At 40.8% G+C, this 22,627-nt stretch overlaps 1 protein-coding gene across 40 annotated transcripts in view; it reads left to right on the plus strand.

Moving 5' to 3' along the window:
• The first annotated feature begins 16,679 nt into the window (after positions 1 to 16,679).
• Positions 16,680 to 22,627, plus strand: part of CAST (calpastatin) — a 117,637-nt gene continuing 111,689 nt past the window's right edge. For 9 of the 40 annotated variants that reach the window (XM_063612351.1, XM_063612350.1, XM_063612343.1 and 6 more), the window contains exon 1: positions 16,997 to 17,262. In XM_063612351.1, coding sequence (XP_063468421.1) covers positions 17,188 to 17,262 — 75 coding nt within the window. In that variant the 5' untranslated portion in view covers positions 16,997 to 17,187. Of the gene's footprint in view, positions 17,263 to 17,741; positions 17,934 to 22,627 lie in introns of those variants that run through there. The other 31 variants (XM_063612366.1, XM_063612356.1, XM_063612368.1 and 28 more) reach the window with 17 other exon arrangements.

The raw sequence follows: 22,627 nt of genomic DNA on the forward strand, positions 1-22,627 counted from the left end.
TTCATGCCCTTGACAGTTTGAGTACATCTAGTATTTTGTAGAACATCTCTCCATTTGAGCTTATCTGATGTTTTTCTCATGAGTAGGCTGGAGTTACGAGTTTGGGGAAGATTATCACAGTGCTAAAGCGGCCTTCTTGTCACGTTCTGCATGAGATCCACATGACTTACCACTGGTGCTGTCAACATTCATCACGCAGTTAAGGTGGTGTCTTTCAGCTTTCCCCACTTCAATGTCATTATTTCGCCCTATCTATATTATTTGGAAGCAAGTCACTAAGTCCAGTCCATGCCCAAATAATTTTTAAATGTGAAAATTATTCCTATTGTATTTGTTTCAAACACAATATTCATTTGCAAGGTTCTCTAAGATTATTAAAATTGACTGAGATTCTCTTTTCCTTTCGTCTTTAATACTTAACTTTAAACTTTTGGATTCTAATGCTTTGGAAAAATAAATATTTTAAATTATAAGATAATGTGACTGTTGCTTTCCAAGAGATGAAATGTAAATTTAAACAATTACCTTTTTTATTTTAAAATAATAATTAGTGGGAAAACGCTGTGAAAGTATATCAAACTTTACTAATACCAAGGGAAAAAAAAGAGAGTATTTCTTATAATCTTGGAGTGGAAAGATCTCTCTAAAGGTCTAGACACAAAACATAGAAACTTGAAAGGAAAAGATTAATAAATTTGACTAAATTAAAATTTTAAAAATCTGCATAATATTTTAAAATAATAATTTAAAAATCTATAAAGACAAAAATAACTGGAAGCCAATAATAAAACCAACAATTCAATAAAAACATGGCAAAGGTCACAAATATAGAATTCACAGAAAAAGAAATATATTTTATAAACATGTGAAAAGACGCTCTAACCTGATTCAAAATAAGACAAATACATATTAAAACCACAAGGAGGTAACGTTTTTGTCCTGTTACATTACAAAGATAAAAAAAGATTGATAAAACACACACAGTCAATATTGCAGAGAAGGAGGTACTATCCCACATCGTTGAACTGGTGCAAAAATTTTGATTGGTAATTTGGCAAATATCTGTCCAAAATGTTGTAATTATGCATCTTTTGACTAGATATTCCACTTTTAGAAATTTCTCTAACAAATATACTTGCGTATGCACAGGCACAAAGATACGTGCAAAACTGTTCATTACAGCATTGTTTATAATAGCGAAAAACTGCAACCAGCTAAGTGAGTACCACCAGGCAACAGTTAAGTGTACTATGAAGCAATTACATAAGATGTTATGCAGTCATTTAAAAGGTAGATTTCTATAAGGGGATGTGGACTGTCTTGCAAGATGTATTGTTAACTGAAAAAGACAGTGTGAAAAACGGTGTAGATAGTATTCTAGTATGTCTGTAAAACCAGAAATCTACTTTATATAAATTTTCTTTATAACCACATATAAATTGCTCTATTGGCTGTTTCTGGAATTAATATAATTATAAATTATAAAATTATAAATAGTGGTTGCCTCTGGGGAGGTGTTGTGGGGCTGTGCATGTAAACAGGGAATATTTGCCTTTCATCGTCGATTGGTTTTTATTATTCAACTTATTTGTTTTAAACCACACATAGCATTTCTTTGTCTATTATAATTTTAGATATCCAATAAAAAATAAATATTATAAATCAAGTGCACGTATAATGTGTAGATTAAAGCTTATCACTTAGAATCTCCAGAATTTCCAACTCTGTTTTGCTGAAGTAACTTGTACTTCTAGAAATCACTTAGCCAAATGATAGGAGGTGAAGGTGAAACTGTAACTGATGCCCCACCTCTCTGTTACGGACTACCAAATGCAGAGTCTTAATGATTATGGCATCTCCCATTTCACCATCTTCTTGAATCATTTTGAGACTTAGATTATTTTTGTTTCTGTAAGTGGCTTGGCTTTTCTGCTGGGAACCACTGGCATGTTTGTGATGGAGTTAGGGGCACTGGCTTGTTGGGTGATATGTTGCTGCTTAGTGACATACACAGACCAGAGGAAACAAAAACCCCATCTCTCCCACAGCTCCATTTTCCACACCTGCAGTCTCACCTGAAGTCGTTAGGTTTCGGTATATCGTTTTTGTTAATTACATCCAATCCAGACTCCAAAGGCATTGGTTGTACAAGATCATACACTGAGGATGACTTGTTATTCAAATTAACACATAGTACAGTTCTGTGGTAAAAATAGCCTTCTTGCAAAGGAGTTTCTTTGCTTTGTAAAACTGTTTAAGATTTAATAGGATTTTTACTTATATGAACCTTGGATTATACCACCTCGTGCTGTTCTAGCCAGTATCGCTTTTTATGATTAGATCAGTTTCCTTTTTCTAAGTGTTATGAGTTGAAATGTGTCCCCCCAAAATGAATATGTTGAAGTCCTAACCCCATACGACCTTATTTGGAGATAGGGTTTTTATAGAGGTAATCAAGTTAAAATGAGGTCATTAAGGTGTGTCATAATCCAATATGACAGATTGCCTTGTTAAAAATAAATAATAAATAAATAAAATAAACTGGGGCACACACTGAGAGAACACCGTGTGAGAGTGGAATTACACTGCCACAAGCCTGCAGGAAGCTAGGACAGATCCTTCCCAAGCCCCTTCAGAAAGAGCATGGCCCTGCGTGCACCTTGATTTTGGACTCATAACCTCCAGAGCTGTGAGATAATAAATTTCTGTTGTTCTAAGCCACCTAGTTTGAAGCTTTTTGTTAGCCTAAGGACTCAGGATGGGAAATAATTGGACAAAAGTAAAAAAGACCTCAGTTCAAAATAAGCTGTGACTTTCTCCAGTTTTTTCCTGTACTGGGAAATACCCGTTGTGAATTTGAATTCAGCTTTTGGTAATTTAGTCTGGAAAGAGTAACTGCTTTTTCAACTTAGGTTGTGTTTCCCCAGTATTTCTAGGAAGAAACACTACAATATCACTTCTCTCTGTGTGAACTCATCTATCCTTTAGGTTATATTTTCCACTAGGCTTTGGATGTTTTTACTCAAGTTGTTCCTTTTGCCTAGAATGACTTAACCACCCTCTTTTTGCTAAACTGTGTGCCTTCCCGTCTTTCAAAACCCACTTTCAGAACTTGTCTGCAGATTCACTTCCTTATTGGTCTTTCTAGATTAAGTCTTTCAGTATAGAGTCACTCAGCAAGACTGTGTATGCTTTCTATTGCCAAGTTTATCCTCTCCTCATAAACTATTTATTTCTCTCTGTATATTTAATATTTAAGTATATTTAAATTTAAGTTTCAGCATTTGAATTAATATATCTGTATATTTAAGTTTCAGCACTTGAATTAATATATCTGTGTATTATTTTTCTTTAAGTGGCAACATCTTTGAAGGAAAAGTTTTTTCAGTCAGCAAGTAATAACAAATGTAATAGTTACAATTGCTACATTTATGAGTACTTAGTACCTCTGCATTGTGAAACTGGGAGAGGTTTTATATATATATGCGCGTGTGTGTGTGTCTGTGTGTGTGTGTGTGTGTGTGTGTGTGGTGTAATAAGACACTTGTTCATAGTCACACAGCTAGGTAGTGGCAGAGCCAGGAATTCATTCCAGGCTGAATTGATTCTGAAGCCCTAGCTCTGAGACGCCTACTCAGTAAAGATGGTCCATTCACCTGACTCCAGCTAATAGGTCAAGGACTTCATCTTGCTCACTGATCTACCCCCAGAGCCTGGAATACTGTCTGGCACACAGTGGATACGGGATTCATGTTTTTGTTGCATAAACAGTCTGTAGCTCTGTGGATGTATGGCTATATTAATAGGAATAGAGGTATTCATAGGGCAAGACATGTCTTTGTTAAAATGTTAGCTCAAACCATATAAAATTGCCTATATTCAAAGTTTTTAACCTACAGAGATGGCAGTTTCATGCTGTTCAATCTTATACAATTGCCAAAAGAATTTAAAATTAATAAAAGGTTCAGTCTTTTGCTGTTAGATTTGTTTTAAAAAACTTTTTTCATGTCAGCAAGCCTCAGACTCCCATTGCAGCCCTTGGTTTCTGACAAGGACAATAAATTACTGTGTTTCTGTCATTATACAGTCTCAACACAAACGTGTTCCTGACCTTGGCATCTGTCTGACATTGCAGATGTTTTCTTTTAATAAGCAGGGTTAAAGTTCTCTCATGAAAGAATTTTGCTATTCACATAAGTCGAATAATGAGAAAGCACTGAGAATGTAACCTCTCCCAGGATCCATTGTTTGTCATCTTCTCATAAATATTTGAAGTCAACGGGCCTAATTTCTAACTCTCTTTCATTGGTCTGCTCTCTGACCCTCTGCCACCTTGGATCAAGCCACCTTTGCCACCTTGGTTTCCCCATCGATCAGTCATTCTGGGGCTAGTGGATAAGTCTGTTGAAAGAGTCATAGAACTGGATTCTAGTTTTCCACCAGAACTAGTGATGTAACTTTGACCCAACTGAGCAGTCTCTGAACTGTTTCCTAAATAATAAAATGAAAATTATGTTCGTCCTGCATCATCACAGGTTTATTGTCAGCATTCAAACTGTAAAATACCATTCAAATGTAACATGTTCCTGTTAGAGTTGCATTTAAACTTCAAGTCACAGAGGCAGTAAAGATTAGTCAATCCTTGGCGTATATAAGTGAGTTAGGTAATACTGTAATGCTGGTAATACAATCGCTAAGAGTCATAAAATTTTCTCTCTGACAGACACTGTTCTAAAGGTTTTACTTGGATATTCTCATATAATTCTTATAGCAACCTCATAAGTTAGATATTATTCTATCTCTATTTTGCAGTCGAAGAATCTGAGTCAGAGAGATTGAATACATTACACAGTGAGGAAGTGGCAGAACCAGCCCTTTGCAGCCAAGCTTTCAGCCTGTGGTAGAGACATACAATGCTCACCAAATACCCACGTGTTCCCTTTAATTTCTCAGACTCCCTTGTAATTAAACTGGGGCCTTGGAACTAGTTCTAGCCAATGGACTAGAAGTACAAGGGATGAGGGTCACTTCCAGTTTGAAGCATAGAAGAATAATTAGGACTCTTAACACATTTTCCTCTTCCCTGTTAGAGGCCTCAGGTTGAAATGATGATGTTAACGATGAAAGCGTGGGTCACTTGGAATCAAGCTGCTTTGGGGAGCTGCTGGGCCTGCAGCGGACCTTGCATGAAAAAGGAATGTGCTTTCATGTGACCAACCACTTAGGTTTCAGGTTTGTTGGTTATTGAAGTATAGCCTATCTTATCCTGATGACTATCCTACTTGTTGAAGTAAATATATTCATTTCTGAATCTAGAAATTATACATTGTAACTTGGAATTTGAAATCCAATATTAACAATCAGACAATTGTCCTCTAACATGCTTCCTCCTAAAAATCTTCCTTGCAGAATTATTTTATGTAATTTGCAGCTCTCCCCTTCACTTTCTCTACCCATAAGCCTAAGATGTACTTTCCATATATGTAATTTGTCTCCCTATCTCTTACCCACTTAATTGTGTGTGTGTGTGTGTGTGTGTGTGTGTGTAGCGTGTGTGGATTCGTGGGAGGATAGGTGGGAGAAAGGAAGAAAAGATTACTCAAAACAGTCTTTACTGCTTTCCAGATGTATACCGTCCTTACAAAGATGAAGACAGAGAAGGTTTAGGAAAGAATTTTTTCAACAGACTCGTGCAAAATAGACATTTAGAATTGTGTTTGGAAATTTGTTTTCCGATCTTGACACTGAAGCATTCATTGGTTGATGTATTGTGATTCTTCTTTCTGCTGTGCTCTCTCAGAATTGAACTTGGATAATAGTGTGGGTAGATATTTTCTTTCCAAGAACATTCTGGAGAAAAAATTGAACTAATAAAACAATAGACCCAAGCAGTACTAGAAATAAATGCGGTTTTAGGGAAATGATGCTGCCGATGCCAGCCTCCCCATCTCAATTATTTAAATCAGACAAAAATCTGCTGTGCCCTGGTCTCCTCAGCAACAAAGCACTGTCTAGTTAGAAAGCAGAACAGCAACTTGTAGTGGGACAAGAACTTCGGTTTCTCCACAACACTGCAGAGGATGAACCTTCAGCCTCTGAGACATTCTAACGTGGGACAGAGCACCAGTGATGTGCCTAGGGAAGTGTGTGTGTGTTTGTGTGTGTGTGGGTGTGTGTCTACTAATATCAGTCAATGCTGGTTTTTTAAGACATCATTACTTGGTTGTATCTTCTCTGCTTTCTCTGCTGTCTTTTCAGAAATCCTACTGGATAGCTGTTGTATGTCTTGAGTTGATATGTAATTTTCTTACCCTGTCTCTACTGTCCTTTTCTTTGTAAGCTTCCCATCTCACCTGAGGTTGGGAAGGGATAGTTGCCTTGATGTGTGAAATGGAGGAAAGAGACTGAGGTTCTAACTGCAATCGGTAAAGATTTTCACCCATCTCTCTCTTTTCAGCCCATGCCCCACCTCCAAACCCTGAGCTGTCAAACTGGCCTTAGACCTTGCTCGCTTTTGTCCATATCTCCCCAGCAGACTCTCAGGCTGTAGCTTTCTCCATTTTGTAAAATTTGGTTTCTACTACACCTTTTACAAAAATGTGTTGACATATCATGTTTGTAATTGTCTCCTGTTCTATGCCCTTTATTCTGTGGGTTTAGAGCTTTCCTACTTGTTTTAATTTCATTTACTCTCAGTGAAGTTTCAGGGGAGAGAAGGAATAAAGACACATATTTAATCTGTGTGTTAAATCGGAATCTCCCTGTGACATGTTTTTAAAATTAAGAGCCCTGCAAGGTATATATTAGTAGGCTCGTCTTACAAAGATACTGAGTCTCAGAGAGCTTCGGTAAACTTCCTAGGAGCTTACTGCTAAGGACCAGAGCTGGGATTCAAATCCATATGCAATTGAATCCAAAACCCCTGCTCTTCACTAGAGCAGATCTTCCCGCAGTGGCCACTAGGGCAGCCTCAGAGGACCTCCCGGGGATGGTTCTAAGGAGACGGTTCATGGCAAATGAGGGCCAGACCAACCCTTAGGTATCTTCCAACCCAGGTTGTAATAATTGGCTTTGCTTTGTTTGATAGTTACAAATGATTTCCTACAGGGAGTCTATAAGTAGAATATTCATGGTGTAAAAGTAACACACGTTAGGGAAAAATGTAGAATTGATAGGTCACGGGGATTTTTTTAAACAAAGATAATCGGTATAATACCATTTTAGCCTAAGTACTAAATAGTGCTCAATTAAAACTCTGGAGGAGGAACATAAACAGAAAAACTAGCTAAGTAACCCACAGCACCTAATTATACATTTAGCCACTCATCCAATCAGCTCACGGCACACCCACAAAGAGGAAACCCTATGTTTAGGTGACTCCTCTGTGAAGCCTCCACTTAAATGCTCTGTGTCACAGAGCCTCCTGACATACAGCATTTGGCCTAACCCACTCAGGGAGTGAGGTATGTGCCATATGTTCATTTTAAGATTTCCCTTGGATGTGTTATATGCACATGGGATCATCTTGCCTATATTAAAATGACACAATGCAAAATATAAGACGTGATATCTGATGTATCCCGGGAAAAACAGAGCTCGTGACAGAAATTGGTGGTCACAGGGACTCCAACAGTCAGAGGCTGACTACTGCATACTTCAAAAGGGACACAGACTTCACGGGAACCATAATCCCTTTCTGCAGGACAACAGGCTTGGCAGAGGTAGCTAGGCACCAGCTGAGACCACACCCTCTTACCCACCTGCTGTGAGGAGCTGGTTTGGCTTGAGCACAGTGCTTGAAGGATGTCTCCTAATCCTTGAGACCCATCAGGGTCCCTGTCGAGCCTGAGTTTCCCACAGCCATTATCTTCCAAATTAATGGCAGTGTTTCCACAGTTTAGTGATTGCCTTGATATGTTCTCACAGGCTCCAGAGACATATCTACTCTGTGCCACAGTTATCCTATAACCCCAGGGTGGGGTCAGACCTCACAGGGAGTCTCTGGGTCTGAGCAGGCAAACCAATCCAGATTCATTGCCTTGGGCTAGGACTAGGCCCAACCTGGTATTGAAGTTATGCCAGACAGGTGTTTTTAATCACATTTTTTTTCTCAAAGTCAACTGCATAATAAATTCGTAATAAATAAATGTTGTCTCATCTAGAGTGTTCTGGGAGACCTAGAAAAACAGATGATTAAAAGAGAACAATTGAGTTGTTGCTTCAGAAAGAGCAACAATTCAGAGAGGAAGTGTAGTTAGTAGACCTGGCTTTGGAATCTGGCTCTGCCACCGCCCAGATGTGGATGAATTCTTACCTTCTTAAAACACCCATCTCCTTCTCTGTAAAATAAGGGTACAAATAAAGCCTCGTAACATTGCTGTGAGGGTTCATAAAATGCATATAAAGTCCTAGATTAGAGTAAGCAAAAGGTAAATCATAGATGAAATAAAAATTATTTAAAAGCTCTTTTCTTTTTCTTCTTTCCTCTCAGATCTTTATCTTGTATTTTAATCCAATATTTAGAAAACTAAGGAATATTTCATTTTGACTTCTTTGGGAAGAAAAAAGAATTCGGGGGCCAAAATAATTATCTTTAAATATTTGGAAGACTGAAAAGCAATAAATAAATAAATAAACAAGTAAACAACTATGAGTCTTATTCTGTATTTTTCTAGTGGTAGTTTTAGTCTAATATTTTTTGTTTCCCCTTAAAAATACTACTTCATATCTCCTTTTTCATTCCTGTTGCTTAACTATCCTTTTTTCCTTTTTCTTCTTCTTCCTCTCTCCCTTTTCCCTTGTATCTCTCCTTTCTCTTTCTCTTTTTTTTTTTTTTTTTTTTTTTTGAGACGGAGTCTCACTCCGTTGCCAGGCTGGAGTGCACTGGTGCGATCTCAGCTCACTGCCACTTGCGCCTCCTGGGTTCAAGTAATTCTCCTGCCTCAGCCTCCCGAGTAGCTGGGATTACAGGCATGGGCCACCACGCTCAGCTGATTTTTTTGTATTTTTAGTAGAGACAGGATTTCACCATATTGGCCAGGCTAGTCTCAAACTCCTGACCTTTTGATCTGCCTGCCTCGGCCTCCCAAAGTGCTGGGATTACAGCTGTGAGCCACCACACCCAGACCATTTTCTTTTTTCAATTCTCTTTCTTACCTTTCTTTCACTTTCACTGCTTTCCTCATTTTCCTTCCTATACCTTTTTCTTAAGAAAACCAAACCGTGCAGTACATAATGTAAGCAAAAATCCTCACATGCATAGTGTGCATCGCTACTGTATATTACCAGTTTCAAAAACAAAGCACTCTCCTTTTCTCTGATGTTATATTTTAATCTGAGAAGTAATATTTGCAGAGTTTTCAGTGGTTTGCAGGAAGTAAAATATAACACAAATATCTTCTAGACATACACAGTATAAGCTTTTACTTGACTACACTCAGATGTTCTCAAGAGTAAGTTCATTAATAACTTGCTGTTATATCAAAATTGGAAAATGAAAAGTAAGAAAAAGCAAAAAAGGGGCATCTGGATTTTCAAGAATATTGCAATACATTTGGAAGCTGAGCACACAAGAAGAGAATAAATAAAGACCATGTATGTTTGTGTTAAATTTGGGGAGGGCTCACATGATAAAAGACCTTCACAGCTAGCTCAAAAGTTAAGACTTTCCTTTTATTATTTTTATTGTATACTATGTGTTTATTGCAAGAACAATTAAGAAATATAAGAAACATTAAGAAAACATAAACTGGGACAATAAAACCAAAATAGAATTAATTACCCAAATGCTCACATCTAGTTAATTTCTCGATGTATAGCTCTATCTTTATCTTTAGTTCTACAATATACATGCTATTTTATAAATGCATTGTTCTTCCAACAGGATAATGAATATTTTTCTGTGTCAATAAATATGGAATAGAAACCTTTCAAGACCTATAGGTGATCAGAAAAGGACAAAAAAGATGTGGGGCAGAGTGATGAGCAAGACCCGATGGTGGGTAAACATGTCCTGCTACTTGAAGAATGTGCAGGATTTAGATAACCAGATGGGAGATGTCTCTCGGAAAAACAGCAACATGGAAAACTGCACGAAAGGGAAAGTGCATGCATGGGTCATGCATGGTCCAGTAGGGAGACCAGTGTGGCTGGGAAGCTGGCCTCCTGTGGATAAGGGGGGAAAGGCAGGGAGAAGTATAGACCCAGGCAAAGAGAAGCTTTAGAGTACCTATTCTTTATCTTCTCTGAAAACTGGACAAGAAGAAATGGATTTGAATGGCAGTCCACAGTCAAATGCAGATGACTCTCCACATAAAGAGCATTTTTACAAATGATGTGCAGTAGTGAATGAAAAACTGGGATTCCCCTCTAGACAGCTTTAAAAAAGACAGATGTCTGAGCTCAAATAAGGATCTACTGTAGATACTTGCAATGCATTTGCCTTATCTTAGCTCATCTTCGTAGTAGGCAATTTAACAATATATTCTGGCTTACTGTTTTTCAAACTGTGGGCACAATAGTCGGTTATGACATTTAGTGAGTCATAATCAACAGTTTAAAAAAGAAATTTGAATAAAGTAGAACAGAAGTTAAATATCAGAATATGCTGCCACTGTTAACATTCTCAAGAGCCTATTTGTATAAATCAGGATTTTCAATCTTGAGCCAATTAAAACAACAAAAAAAATTCTGGCTCAACAGTGCACCAGAAATGCAGGTAGCATTATCTTCATGTGTCCCAGACTGTAATAAACATGAACAGGCAAACATAGCTGCAGCATTAAATAAAATATTTCCTAATTTTTAGTTTTTATTGTTTGTTTTGGATTTGTTTCCACTTTGTGTTTACAGATTAATAAAACATAGTTCACATTATTCATTGTTTTTACCTGATCATAGATAATAAAAATAAGAATTGTTCCACGAAACTTCATGTTCAAATTATGTGCATTTATATGTACTAGTTGCAATGTAAACTGTATTTCTTACTGAGGACCACGGGAAAAAAAGTTTGGAAAAATTACTGAGAACTTTACTTAAAAACAATTTGTACACTCTATGCATATTCTGCTTAGTTTCTGAATTGGTTGAGACTCTTTTGGTTAATAAATAACAGAAAAAACAACGTGTACTGTTAAAACAAAAACGAGGGGAGATTACTTTGAAGGCTATAGCGTATGTCCCAGAACCAAAGCCTTTTGAATGCAACTGGGCCTCACTGGAGAGTGGAGCTCATTAAGTGGAAGGTCTTAAGGAAGCTCAGGCCTCTTCTGTCTCCTCCCATCTCTGCTTCCCTGGCAGGCCTGTTCTTTCTTCCTGTGCGGGCTGGCTTTCCTGTGCGGGCTGGTCCTCAGTTTCCACAGTGAAGCCCAGGTCTACATGCTTCACGTTACGGTTTTTAGCACCCAGAAAGTTTTTTGCCTTATCATCATCTTAATTTCATTACTCAGTCCCCACCTCCCAATGAGGAAAGAAAACCTGCCCGTTTGGGTCAGTTCAAGTCAGGTCTACCATTGGTCCAGTCAACTGTGGGCTGTGGAGAAGAGGGATAGAGCAATGGGGAGCCCTGATGGGATCTGGAATTCTACTCCAAAGGAGGAATGGGGGTGAGCTGGGCAGATATTCCAAATGGCCCCTGGTGCATGCTCTTAACTCTTCTTTCTAGAAACTAGTGAATTCTTATATATTGATTCAAAGAAATCAATATATTGATGTGCCCCAAATGACTTTGAGTATTAAATCCAAAGAGACACTTTTTCTCAATTAAAAAAAAAAACACTGTGGCTTGCAGGCAATTGAAGAACCTCTTAGAAATGGCACATTTCTTTATACAATAATCTGAGCTGGAAACAGAAATGCAGGGAAAGAAACAAATGTGAAAACAAACCTGACACCAATAAATATGTAATGTGAAGCAATCTGCAACAAGAAGGATCAAGACTATTTTATAATCAAACACCGAAGAGAGGTGACCTTAGGCATACCTTGGAACATAAAAATCTTGCTTTGCAGGATGGCTTTATTTTCTGCGTTAAATCTAACCAAAGAGTTTGCAGTATTGTGTGGTTTGGGTGTGGCCGTAGGAGCCTGGGTGAGTCACCGTGATGACCAATTGTGGTTTCTTTTTTGCTATAGTGAAGAAATGTGGTTTGCTCAGCATATCGTCCCAATCCACATGCCTTCTGGATAGGCTACAAGAAATAACCTATTAATGAACAAAAGACAGGCTGAGGGAGGAAATGAAGACTAGGCCTGGGAAAATTTAGATGACAATTTTTTGAGTGGGAGGGAGTGGGTTAGGATATATAGAAAGGAAAAGATAATTGATTCAAAATCTTCAATATGACAAGAATATAATTCTTACAATAAAAATTGACTCCTATGAATGACTTTGTCAAGATACATTCCAGACAGAAATAGCACATTAAAAAATTAATCTAGCTTTGGTAAATATTTGAAGCAAGCAGTTGGCTGTACAGATATTTGGGCTGCTAAAATTTCTACATAGAAAATTAATTCCATAAGATGGTGTTTGTGAGTGGGAGAAAAACGAAAGTTAGTGGAAAGTGGCAAGATTTCAAAAATATAACTTGATTTCCAGAGATACACTTGCTAGCCTGAAAATGTAATTTTGTAGGCCAGGCACGGTGGCTCACACCTGTAATCCTAGCACTTTGGGAGGCCGAGGCGGGTGGATCACATGAGGTCAGGAGTTCGAGACCAGCCTGGCCAACATGGCAAAACCTCATCTCTACTAAAAATACAAAAATTAGCCGGGCCTGGTGGTGGGCACCTGTAATCCCAGCTACTCAGGAGGCTGAGGCAGGAGAATCACTTGAACCCAGGAGGCGGATGTTGCGGTGAGCCGAGATCGTGCCACTGCACTCCAGCCTGGACAACAGAGCGAGAGTCCATCTCAAGAAAAAAAATATATAATTTTGTGCCTCCAGATCTGAAGGGCCATGACGAACTTGCACCTATCCCAGGACAGGAACACGGGAGTACTTTGGGTTTAGTAAGTTCATTACCATGCACACATCATCCCAAATTTGGTTTCTTGTTACCTAACAAATGTTAAAGTTATTTCAAATAACCAGCCACTCTATCAGCACATACACAAAAGAAGCAAACCAAAAAGAAAAAAAAAGGAAATGGAAAAACGGAAAAAGCACCCATTATTGGGAATGAGCACATCAGCGTGAATTCTGGCTGCCAGCTCAGGTATGTGGGTCTGGATTAGAGCTTTCCTAGGGTACTGCTCAGCTATGGCTCATTTTGTGGTCTATAGAATGTCTGGAATGCTGGTTGAATGGAAACAGATCTATAACATTCATTGATTGGACAGGAGGTTGCTTCTTACTGGGGATCCAACCAAAACTGCTTTGCCCCTGTCCAAAGAACATTCAAGGGTTTTGAAATTTTTAACTATTAATAATAAATGCAATTTAATAATTGCGACCAGCATTTATTTGCACAATTACCATACATGAGGCACTGTGCCAACTGCTTTAATACACTGCCTTATTCCATCATCAGAATAACCCTAGTATGTAGGTATTCAGCTTTATCATCTACAGATAACAGGTTAGGGAACTGATACTCAAAGTGATTAAGTAATTTTCTTGAGGTATGCAGTCCATAAGTGGCAGGGCTGGGATTTAAACATAGTTGTGCGGATCTAAAACTCTTATGCTTTACCCACTATGATGTATTGCCAAAATATGGTAATCTCCAGCAAATGCAATGTGGTATCTGCCTGTTCTTTATTTCTTTATAGGAATACTCTTTCAAGTATATATTTATATGCAAATTGATTCCTAGGTAGAACAGCCAGTTGGTGGAGCAGTCAGAACACACACAACAGTTATTGATTAAATTCTCTGTCTTCTATGGGTGCAGTATGTGGTGCCCCAAAATAATTACAATAACAACATCAAAGATCTCTGATCACATATCACATAACAGATATAATGAAAAAGGTTGAGGTGTTGCAAGAATTACCAAAATGTGGGTAGACATGAGGTGAACACACATGCTGTTGGCAAAATGGTGCTGACAGACATGCTTGAGGCACGGTTGCCACAAGCCTTCATTTTGTAAAAAAACACAGTATCTGTGAAGTGCAATAAAGCAAAGAGCAATAAAATAAGGTATGTCTGTATTTACTTGTCTGTCTCTTCTAATTCTAAAGTCCTTTAGTGTAAGAGGTCTACAGTACCTCCCCATAGCAGGCATCTGCTACTGAGTAAATAAAGGAATAAATGATTACCTATGTGCAGACAATAATGTGGCAAAAGCCATTTATTTATTTATATTTAATTTTTTTTTCTTGAGACAGAGTCTCACTCTGTCACCCAGGCTGGAGTGCAATGGGACAATCTTGGCTCACTGCAACCTCTGCCTCCCTTGTTCAGGCGATTCTTGTGCCTCAGCCTCCTGAGTAGGTGGGATTACAGGTGCGTACTACCATGCCCAGCTAGTTTTTTGTATTTTTAGTAGAGACGGGGTTTCGTCATGCTGTCCAGGCTGGTCGCGAACTCCTGAACTCCGGCACTCTGCCCACCTCAGCCTCCCAAAGTGCTGGGATTACAGGCATGAGCCACCGCACCATCTATATTTAAAAGGAGCTTCCCCAAATTAGTAAATGCTGGTCCATGATATCAAAGTTCCAATAATTCTTCACTGGCTACAAGGAAAAGTGAAACATCAAGGTCTTCAACTTCTTTGAAATTCTTCTGTACTCATAGTCATTAATGCATTGTTTAGCAATTGTTCTGCTTATGTGAGTTCTGACTTTTAAGCTAAGCCTGAAGGTTAGGGTTATTACCTCTTATAGATTTTGATACCTAATATATCATGTATTACAGTGTAGCTGCTCCATGAACAATGAGCTGGTGAATAGATCGATTACTTCATTACATAGACCCTCAGCTCCAGCCAGGTGAGTGGGTTCCTCTTTATCCCGTCAGGTGCCCCCACCTCTTCTCCTTCTGTTCACACCTCACCAGCCAGCCAGCCTGCTCATGTCTCCTTCCTCTTTTCCCTCCTATTGTTGATACAACCCCTGTGGAACCCCAAACTCCCAAAGCACCTTTGTACTTATTCACACACTGTTAATGTCTTTCAATATCCCTACACCATCACGTGTTACAAATGCCGTATGACTTCAGCTAAACTGTCAGTCCCTGGAGGGCAGGCAATGTATCTTTTTAATCTCTGTATCTCTCCTTCTACTAGTCCTTTCACAATGCTTTACATAGAATGCTCTCAAGAAATATGTAACTGGTTTAAACTCAATTTTTAAATACTCTGTTGGAAAATAACCTCAAACTCTAATGCCACCAAGTCACTGGAAACCATTCCAGAGTTTGAATAAAGTACTCCAGGGATCTAAAACCTTGATTCTGGGATATGTAGGCTCCCCAGTAAGAAAAGCATTCTAGTTCCTGGGGTGGAGGCCAGGAAGGAGGAGCTGCCTGTCACCTCACCCCTACGGCTTTTGTGTTTGTTTAAATTACTGTAGTGGTGTGGTCACAATCATACGAAGATCTTGTTTTCAGACTTATGGCATAGTTTCCCTCCTTTCTGAATGTAACCGATGCCAACAATCATTTGTTTTTCCTGAGTGGACATGGTCCCAATCTCTAAGTTGTTTCATTTTTATGTATAAATTCCTGCAGTGCTACCTGTTTGTTGAAATACTAGATACACAGACAGTAAGTAGAACCCTTTAAGAGGAAATGCATTTAAATCCTCTTCTCCCCCATCCCCTCCCTCAAAATTAAGAATGCTGCTATCCTTTGAGGAAGAAGTCAGAATTCCTAAAATGAGGAGGTACAAAGGAAACCAGAATTCTGTTCTGCTAGGCTCCATATAGCATTACAAATCTCTCCTTAAAATCTGCCTTCTGGCTGGGTGCAGTGGCTCACGCCTGTAATCCTAGCACTCTGGGAGGCCACAGTGGGCAGATCACTTGAGGTCAGGTGTTGTTCGAGACCAGTCTGACCAACATGGTGAAACCCTGTCTCCACCATTAAAAAAATAATAATAATAGTTGGGTGTGGCAACGCGCCTGTAGTCCCAAGTACTTAGGAGACTGAGGTAGGAGAATCGCTTGAACCCGGGAGGCGGAGATTGCAGTGAGCAGAGATCGGGCCACTGCACTCCAGACAGAGCGAGACTGCCTCTCCAGAAAGATAAAAAAAAAAAAAGGCTCTGCCTTCTCTCTCTTCAACTGTCTAAACCCCAACGCTGCAGAAAGCAGTGACCCCGAGTCCCATAATGACGATGCTATTGCAGGGTAACAAACAGGTTTTCTGTCAGGCCTGATGGTGAACCAGCAGCAACTTCAGGCTGACAGTCTCTCACATGAGCACGTAGGGCTTGTTAAATTTCACTTCCAGCCCCAAACCAGGAAGCGCTGTTTAAGATGAGCCCAAGACAAAAGCAATCTAGTTTCAGAAACAAAACGCGCCAGACTCTAGAAAGACTATAAGGGTTTAAATTTGGGACTGTTCTCCGGTTTGTATTGGAACCTATGTTCTCCTCCCCATAAAAGTTTATTAAAATTCGAAACTGCCAAAAAACAAAGTAAAATCATATAAAACATACACAGGCGCGTGCACGCACACACACACAGACTAATTTGTTTTTATAATCCGCTTCCTTATCTAGACTGTCCAGGCTTGGGCCAGATTTGAGTTGGTAAACTCTCACAGCTAAAGCAGAGCAGAATACAGAAAGAGTATCTATTTCTCCGGATTCTTGGGAGGAGGGTCGAAGAGTAGACCGGCCACGCCCGGTCCCGCTCCTGGTTGCACAACTGCAAGCTAGATCTGGGCATCGAAGGAGGAACGCTGCAACCTCCAACCCCTTCTTTCTGACCAACCCGGACCGAGCAGTGCTGGGGCCGGGGAGGGTCACCGGGTGAGGACCGGGGCGGAGGGTGTTAAGTTACAGTGCAGGAGCCCGGGTCCCTCCGCGGGCAGGAAGGGGAGGGCCCATCGGGGCTAGGGGAACCCCGGCGCAGACGTGGGGTGGGGTCGGAAAAGCTGCCTCACCGGGCGCTCCCAGGCCCTCCGCTCCCGCCCTCCCTCCCTCCCTCCCTCCCTGGCAGGACTCCCTGCCCGGCCTCCCCGCCACTCTCCGAGACGCACTCCCGGAGGCAGCGCCCGCAGCGGCCTCGCCATGTCCCAGCCCGGCCAGAAGCCCGCCGCCTCCCCGCGGCCTCGGCGCGCAGCCGCCGCCCGCCGCACCCAGGAGGTGAGTGGCGCTCCTGTCGACGCCGCGGGACTGGGCGATGGGGGACCGGGTCCTGGAGCTGTGGCCGCCCTCCCTGGGCGTTTCTAGGCTGGCGGGTCTGCAGTCCCCGGCGCCCCCGCGGGGAGACTAGGGAGAGGGCTAGGGGCTTGGCCGCTGCCAGGCAGGTGGCTGCAGGTGGCTTCGGTTCCCCGGCCGGGTCCAGTGCGCTGGGCGTGGCGTTGGCCGGGTAGAGGAGGGGGGGACGCGTCGAGAAAAGTTGGCTGGTAACACGTGGGTGAATGAGGATGAGGATGAATGGGGAATGAGGTTCACTCAGGACCCCCGAGTGAGTGGGGTGGTTTCACTGGACAGCGGAATCCAGTCTTCCGCGCTAAAGCCGGGCCGCAGGGCGTGGCTGCCTGGAACCGCAGAGCCTCTTCCCTAACCAGCCTCGAGCCAAATTGGGCGGGCGAGGAGGGGCGGGGCCTGCGCCTGGCCCCACCCCCAGGGTTCTGCCCACCTGGTAGCCGCCTTGGGATGTGCGGAGCTCAGTGCCAGCCAGGTCCTGGCCAAGCGCAGTGTGAGCCCGGCGCCCCCAACGCAGCACCCCGCGCCCTCGCCGGCTCCCCCGCCGTGCGGATCGGAGCCAGCCGGTTGTTGCCATGGCATTCGCCAGCTGGTGGTACAAGACGGTAAATAGGAGCGGTTGTGCCTGGGCAACACCGGGAAGGGAGTGTGTTGGAAAGGAGTGTGTTTGCTTTGCCCTTCTGGGCGTGCAGAAGAAGCGTTGTCTGGGGTTTGGCGGGGAAGGGGTGCGGACCGGGTGCGACCTCCTCGCAGACCTTCAGGTTAGGCTCGGGGAGAGGCAGGGGACTCACCCTCTTGTGGTATGTATGAGCGCGCCCGAGCGTGCGCGGCGCATGCACCTCTCTCGCCCCGGTGTCAAGCACTATGCTCTGCTGGCGCTCACAAGTGGGATGGAACTGGAATTGTTGCTGGAGGAATTCTGTCTAGGAGGTGGATTCCTGAATGAACTCGGACGCAGATCGCAAGAGCTTTAATCTAGAGTTCGTTTTTAACCCCTAAGTAAAGTTCAAAACTTTTAGAGGGCGATTGTTGGACGTACATTGGCCAACGCAAAGGAGAGGCAGCTGCAATGTGAGGCAAGGAGAAAATCCCAAACACCAAGGGGCAGAAGCAACTGAGATCTGAGACCAAGACCTTTGGAGAGAGCGGTGGAGGGGTGGAGGAAAGAAAGCGAGGAAGTGAGAGAGGGAGGGAGAGAGAGACAGGGCGCATAAAAGCGAGCTTCTCTGCAATTTATTACTTTGGATGACGGACAAGAACGTTCCATTTGTTTGGTGCATTGAATGTTTGTCCTACCAATTAGGTGTGATATCCAGTCAAGCTGGCACTTCTAGTGTTTTGGAACCAGGAAGCATGATTTAACATTAGATTGCTTTCCAAAAAAAAAAAAAAATCACACACAGGAGTGTTGTTGACAGTGAGAGCCAAAATATTTATGTCTCATAGATTTATGGTGAGAATATCAAAATTAGTTAGGTATGTCTTTTTCTCTCTTGGCATGTGGCATTGGAAAAAGCAAAGATGTTGGAATCAGACATTTTTTGGAGCTAGAAACCCTGTATAAGAATCAGGAAAGAAACTGTTACGTATCAGACAATGGACATTTATTGATCATCTATTATGTGCCAAGCAGAATTATATCCCACGAGTAGTGTTTTTTTTAGGTTATTTTTTATTCTCTGTTTCTATATAAATAGTATATATGTATAGTGTGTTATGTGTGTATATTTATAGTGTGTGTGCATATATATATGTGTGAATATATATATATATATATATATATATATGCACACGCACACATACAATATACTGTACAGGGTCTCTCTCACTATGTTGCCCAGGCCAGTCTGAAGCTCCTGGTCTCAAGCAATCCTCCTACCTCAGCCTCCCAAAATGTTGGGATTACAGGCATGAGCCACTGCACCGGGCCTACAAGTGCTTTTTAAAGCCTCCATGTACACTGTGGAGAACAAAGACTTTTTCTCAAATGGAAATAAGTCAACCTTTTCGACCTGTTTTCACATGTGTAAAATAGAAATTATATGCACTATGTAAGTATTGGTGAGGACTAATTAGATTTAAAAGTCAAAATGTCATACACATATACTTTTAAGAATTGGGAATTCCAATTTCCCTTGAGATATTTCTTCATGAACGTTTTCCAGTACATTTCCTGGGCTTTTACATGTAGCGTTTTATTAATGTGGTAAGAACAAACGTTTGCTTTGAGTCATTATTGGCCTAAGGTTCTTATCAAAATGTACCGTGTACATTATCTGCAAATATGGATAGCAGTAGTTCAGAGTTGACATCAAACTTCTCCTTCCAGACTCATGATTCTCTCAAGGAAACTCTGCTGGGTTACTTGGATGAAAGTAGTTTAAATCTATGCTTTTAACCCTGTTTTGTTTAGTCACAGTCTGATATTTTTGCTAAACCTCTCTTAGAATCCAGTTTTGGTACTATCATGAAAACTTTTTGCTAGTAGGAACCTCCTAGAACCAGCTACATGCCTGTGATCAAGCTTTAACTTTGCCCAAACCAGTGCTATTCAATAGAAGTATAATGTGACCCACATCTGCAATTTCAGATTTCCAAGAAGCCACTTTAACAACAGCAACATCACAACAAAAAGGTGAAATTTGTGCTAATTGATATATTTTACTTAACCTACTATATCCCACATATTATTATTTCATCATATAATCAGCATATAAGCCATTGAGATATTTTACATTCTTTTTTATATTAATTCTTCAAAATCCAGTGTATATTTACATTAACAGCACATCTCAATTCACACTTGCCACATTTCAAGAGTGTTCAGTAGCCACAGGCAGCTAGGGGCTACAGTAATGGACAGTATAACGCTAGACCATGGACTCCTAAACTTTCTTTTTTTCCTTTGGTAATCGGTGGGTGGTCACAATTTTGAGAATCGAATGGGATTTATGGACTGCTTTCCCACAACAAAATACATACAAACGTACACAAAATGCAGTTTCCAATATAGCTTCAGGGAGTTCAGAGATTTCCAAAAGACCACCCATAAATCCCCCAAAGGTCCATGGAGCCAGTTTATAACACACACACACACACACACACACACACATATATACACACACACACATATACATACACACATACACACAAACATATACAATCCAATATACATATATGTGCATATTTATATGTAATACATACATGCATGTATAATACATATATAGACATCTAGATTTATGTGTGTATATATCTACAGATATAAACACAGATGTCTGTATATATACAGACATCTCAGAATACTTCAGGTAAATCCTATAATTAAAATATCTTTGTGGAATCCTTTAAGTACTGAAAAGGTTATAAATGATCTAACTTTCAAAATTTAGGCAGAATAAAATGAAATAATTAAAAGACATGTCTAAGCTGCGTTTAGCAGCGTGCCACCTATAAAGCTAGTCAGTGAAACATTGCAATGTATATTTCCACACTGAATGCCGTCAATCCTATTGACTTTATCTTCTGAAAAATTATGTGGTTGTAGTAACACACACACACACACACACCACACACAACTTTGCAAAGCTAAATTTGAAGAACATCTTACGAGCTGTGTAATGATCAAGCATGAACAAAGGTTAATTTGGCCCACACCAGTAATCACATTCCTGAATCATAAGTTGATTCTATTAGGCTATGTTAATTAAAGGTGTTTCTTAGTCTAATTAGATCCATAGACCTAGTGACAGCATGATCAAGGAGCCCAGTCATTTGGGAGGCCCCATCATTGCAGCCAGCCTGGGAAGAATGTTGCAAGCCTCCCATGGCAGGACAGATCACTTACTCACAGTGAATTTTAGAACTAAGGAAGGCAAATAACAGGGCTTGCAAAAAGGGCACAGACTTTAGGGTAATGGAAACATAGAAGTCAAATACAGCCTTTCTCTTTCAGCTGACAGTCTGAATTAGTTCGCGCCCCATTGTGTATAAGCCTTTTAAACTAAGAGTAACATCTGATAATATTTTTCTTTAAAATCAGTTTTGGCACTTCCCAGAAAGTTAATTATATTCTACAAGTGCCTTTTAAAGAATGCTATAGCCTTCTGGGGGTGGGAACAGTGGGGGGTTATGTGAGATTCCATGTGGATAGGTGGGTAATTAGTTCTGACTAGATTGTCTCAGCAGATACAAAACTACTCTAAGTAGTACATCATTTTTCCCCCTTGAGGTATTTTAAAGATGAAAATCATATTAACAGATACTAAAGTTCTGTTCTTTAAGTTGTCTCATTTTTGTTTCATGAAAACATACCCAGAAAGCTTTACAGCCACCATAAAGGCGGTGGTGGGGTGGAGGGGGGAAGTATATCAGATGTCTTCCAGTTAAGAAAAATGCAAGAACAGCTCCATCCAATAAACACTGTTTATGTAAGTTATCTCCTCAGATGGAAAAGTCAGTTAACTCAGGAAGAAAAAGGTCTAAAGTTATAGTTTCCTAAAAATGTATGAAATTTGTTTTGATTGTAGGAAACTCATAGAATGCAAGAATAAATTTGGTAAAGCTCCAAGATGTTCACAGTTGTTTATTGTCCACCTGCTGTGTGTCAGTTTTGTGCAGAGTGCAGTGGACACAAAAAAATCGTGCAGTGGTTTGTGCCTGGCCTCCTCTTGCATTTCTCATAGATAAAACGACAAGTTCATTCTCATGACGATTGCTGTGGCAACAAAGCAACTATTTAAATTCTCGTGATACCCCCTTTGACTTAGGAAAAACTCATCAACCTTACTTCAGGTGAATCCCAGGAGCTAATCTATGACAGGCAATAGATGCCACCTCTGAAAACTGGACACAAAGGACTTGTACCTTTATGGTGTCGTCTTGTCATGTCCACTGAAATCTTAAAATGTTAGAAAAAAATGAACACTTGGGGATCAGTGAAACAGAGGGATTTCAGAATTACAGCTATGCAGTTAATCCTTAATACATATTAAGCATTACTACACAGAATAAGAGAAGAGTATAATGAGGCCGGGCGCGGTGGCTCACGCCTGTAATCCCAGCACTTTGGGAGGCTGAGGCGGGTGGATCACAAGGTCAGGAGTTCAAGACCAGCCTGGCCAAGGTGGTGAAACCCCATCTCTACTAAAAATACAAAAAACCAGCTGGGCGTGGTGGCGGTCACCTGTAATCCCAGCTACTCAGGAGGCTGAGGCAGGAGAATGGCATGAACCCGGGAGGCGGAGCTTGCAGTGAGCCAAGATTGCGCTACTGCACTCCAGCCCGGGCAACAGCAAGACTC

The sequence above is a fragment of the Symphalangus syndactylus genome, chromosome 11 (assembly GCF_028878055.3).
Source record: "Symphalangus syndactylus isolate Jambi chromosome 11, NHGRI_mSymSyn1-v2.1_pri, whole genome shotgun sequence".
Lineage (NCBI taxonomy): Eukaryota > Metazoa > Chordata > Mammalia > Primates > Hylobatidae > Symphalangus > Symphalangus syndactylus.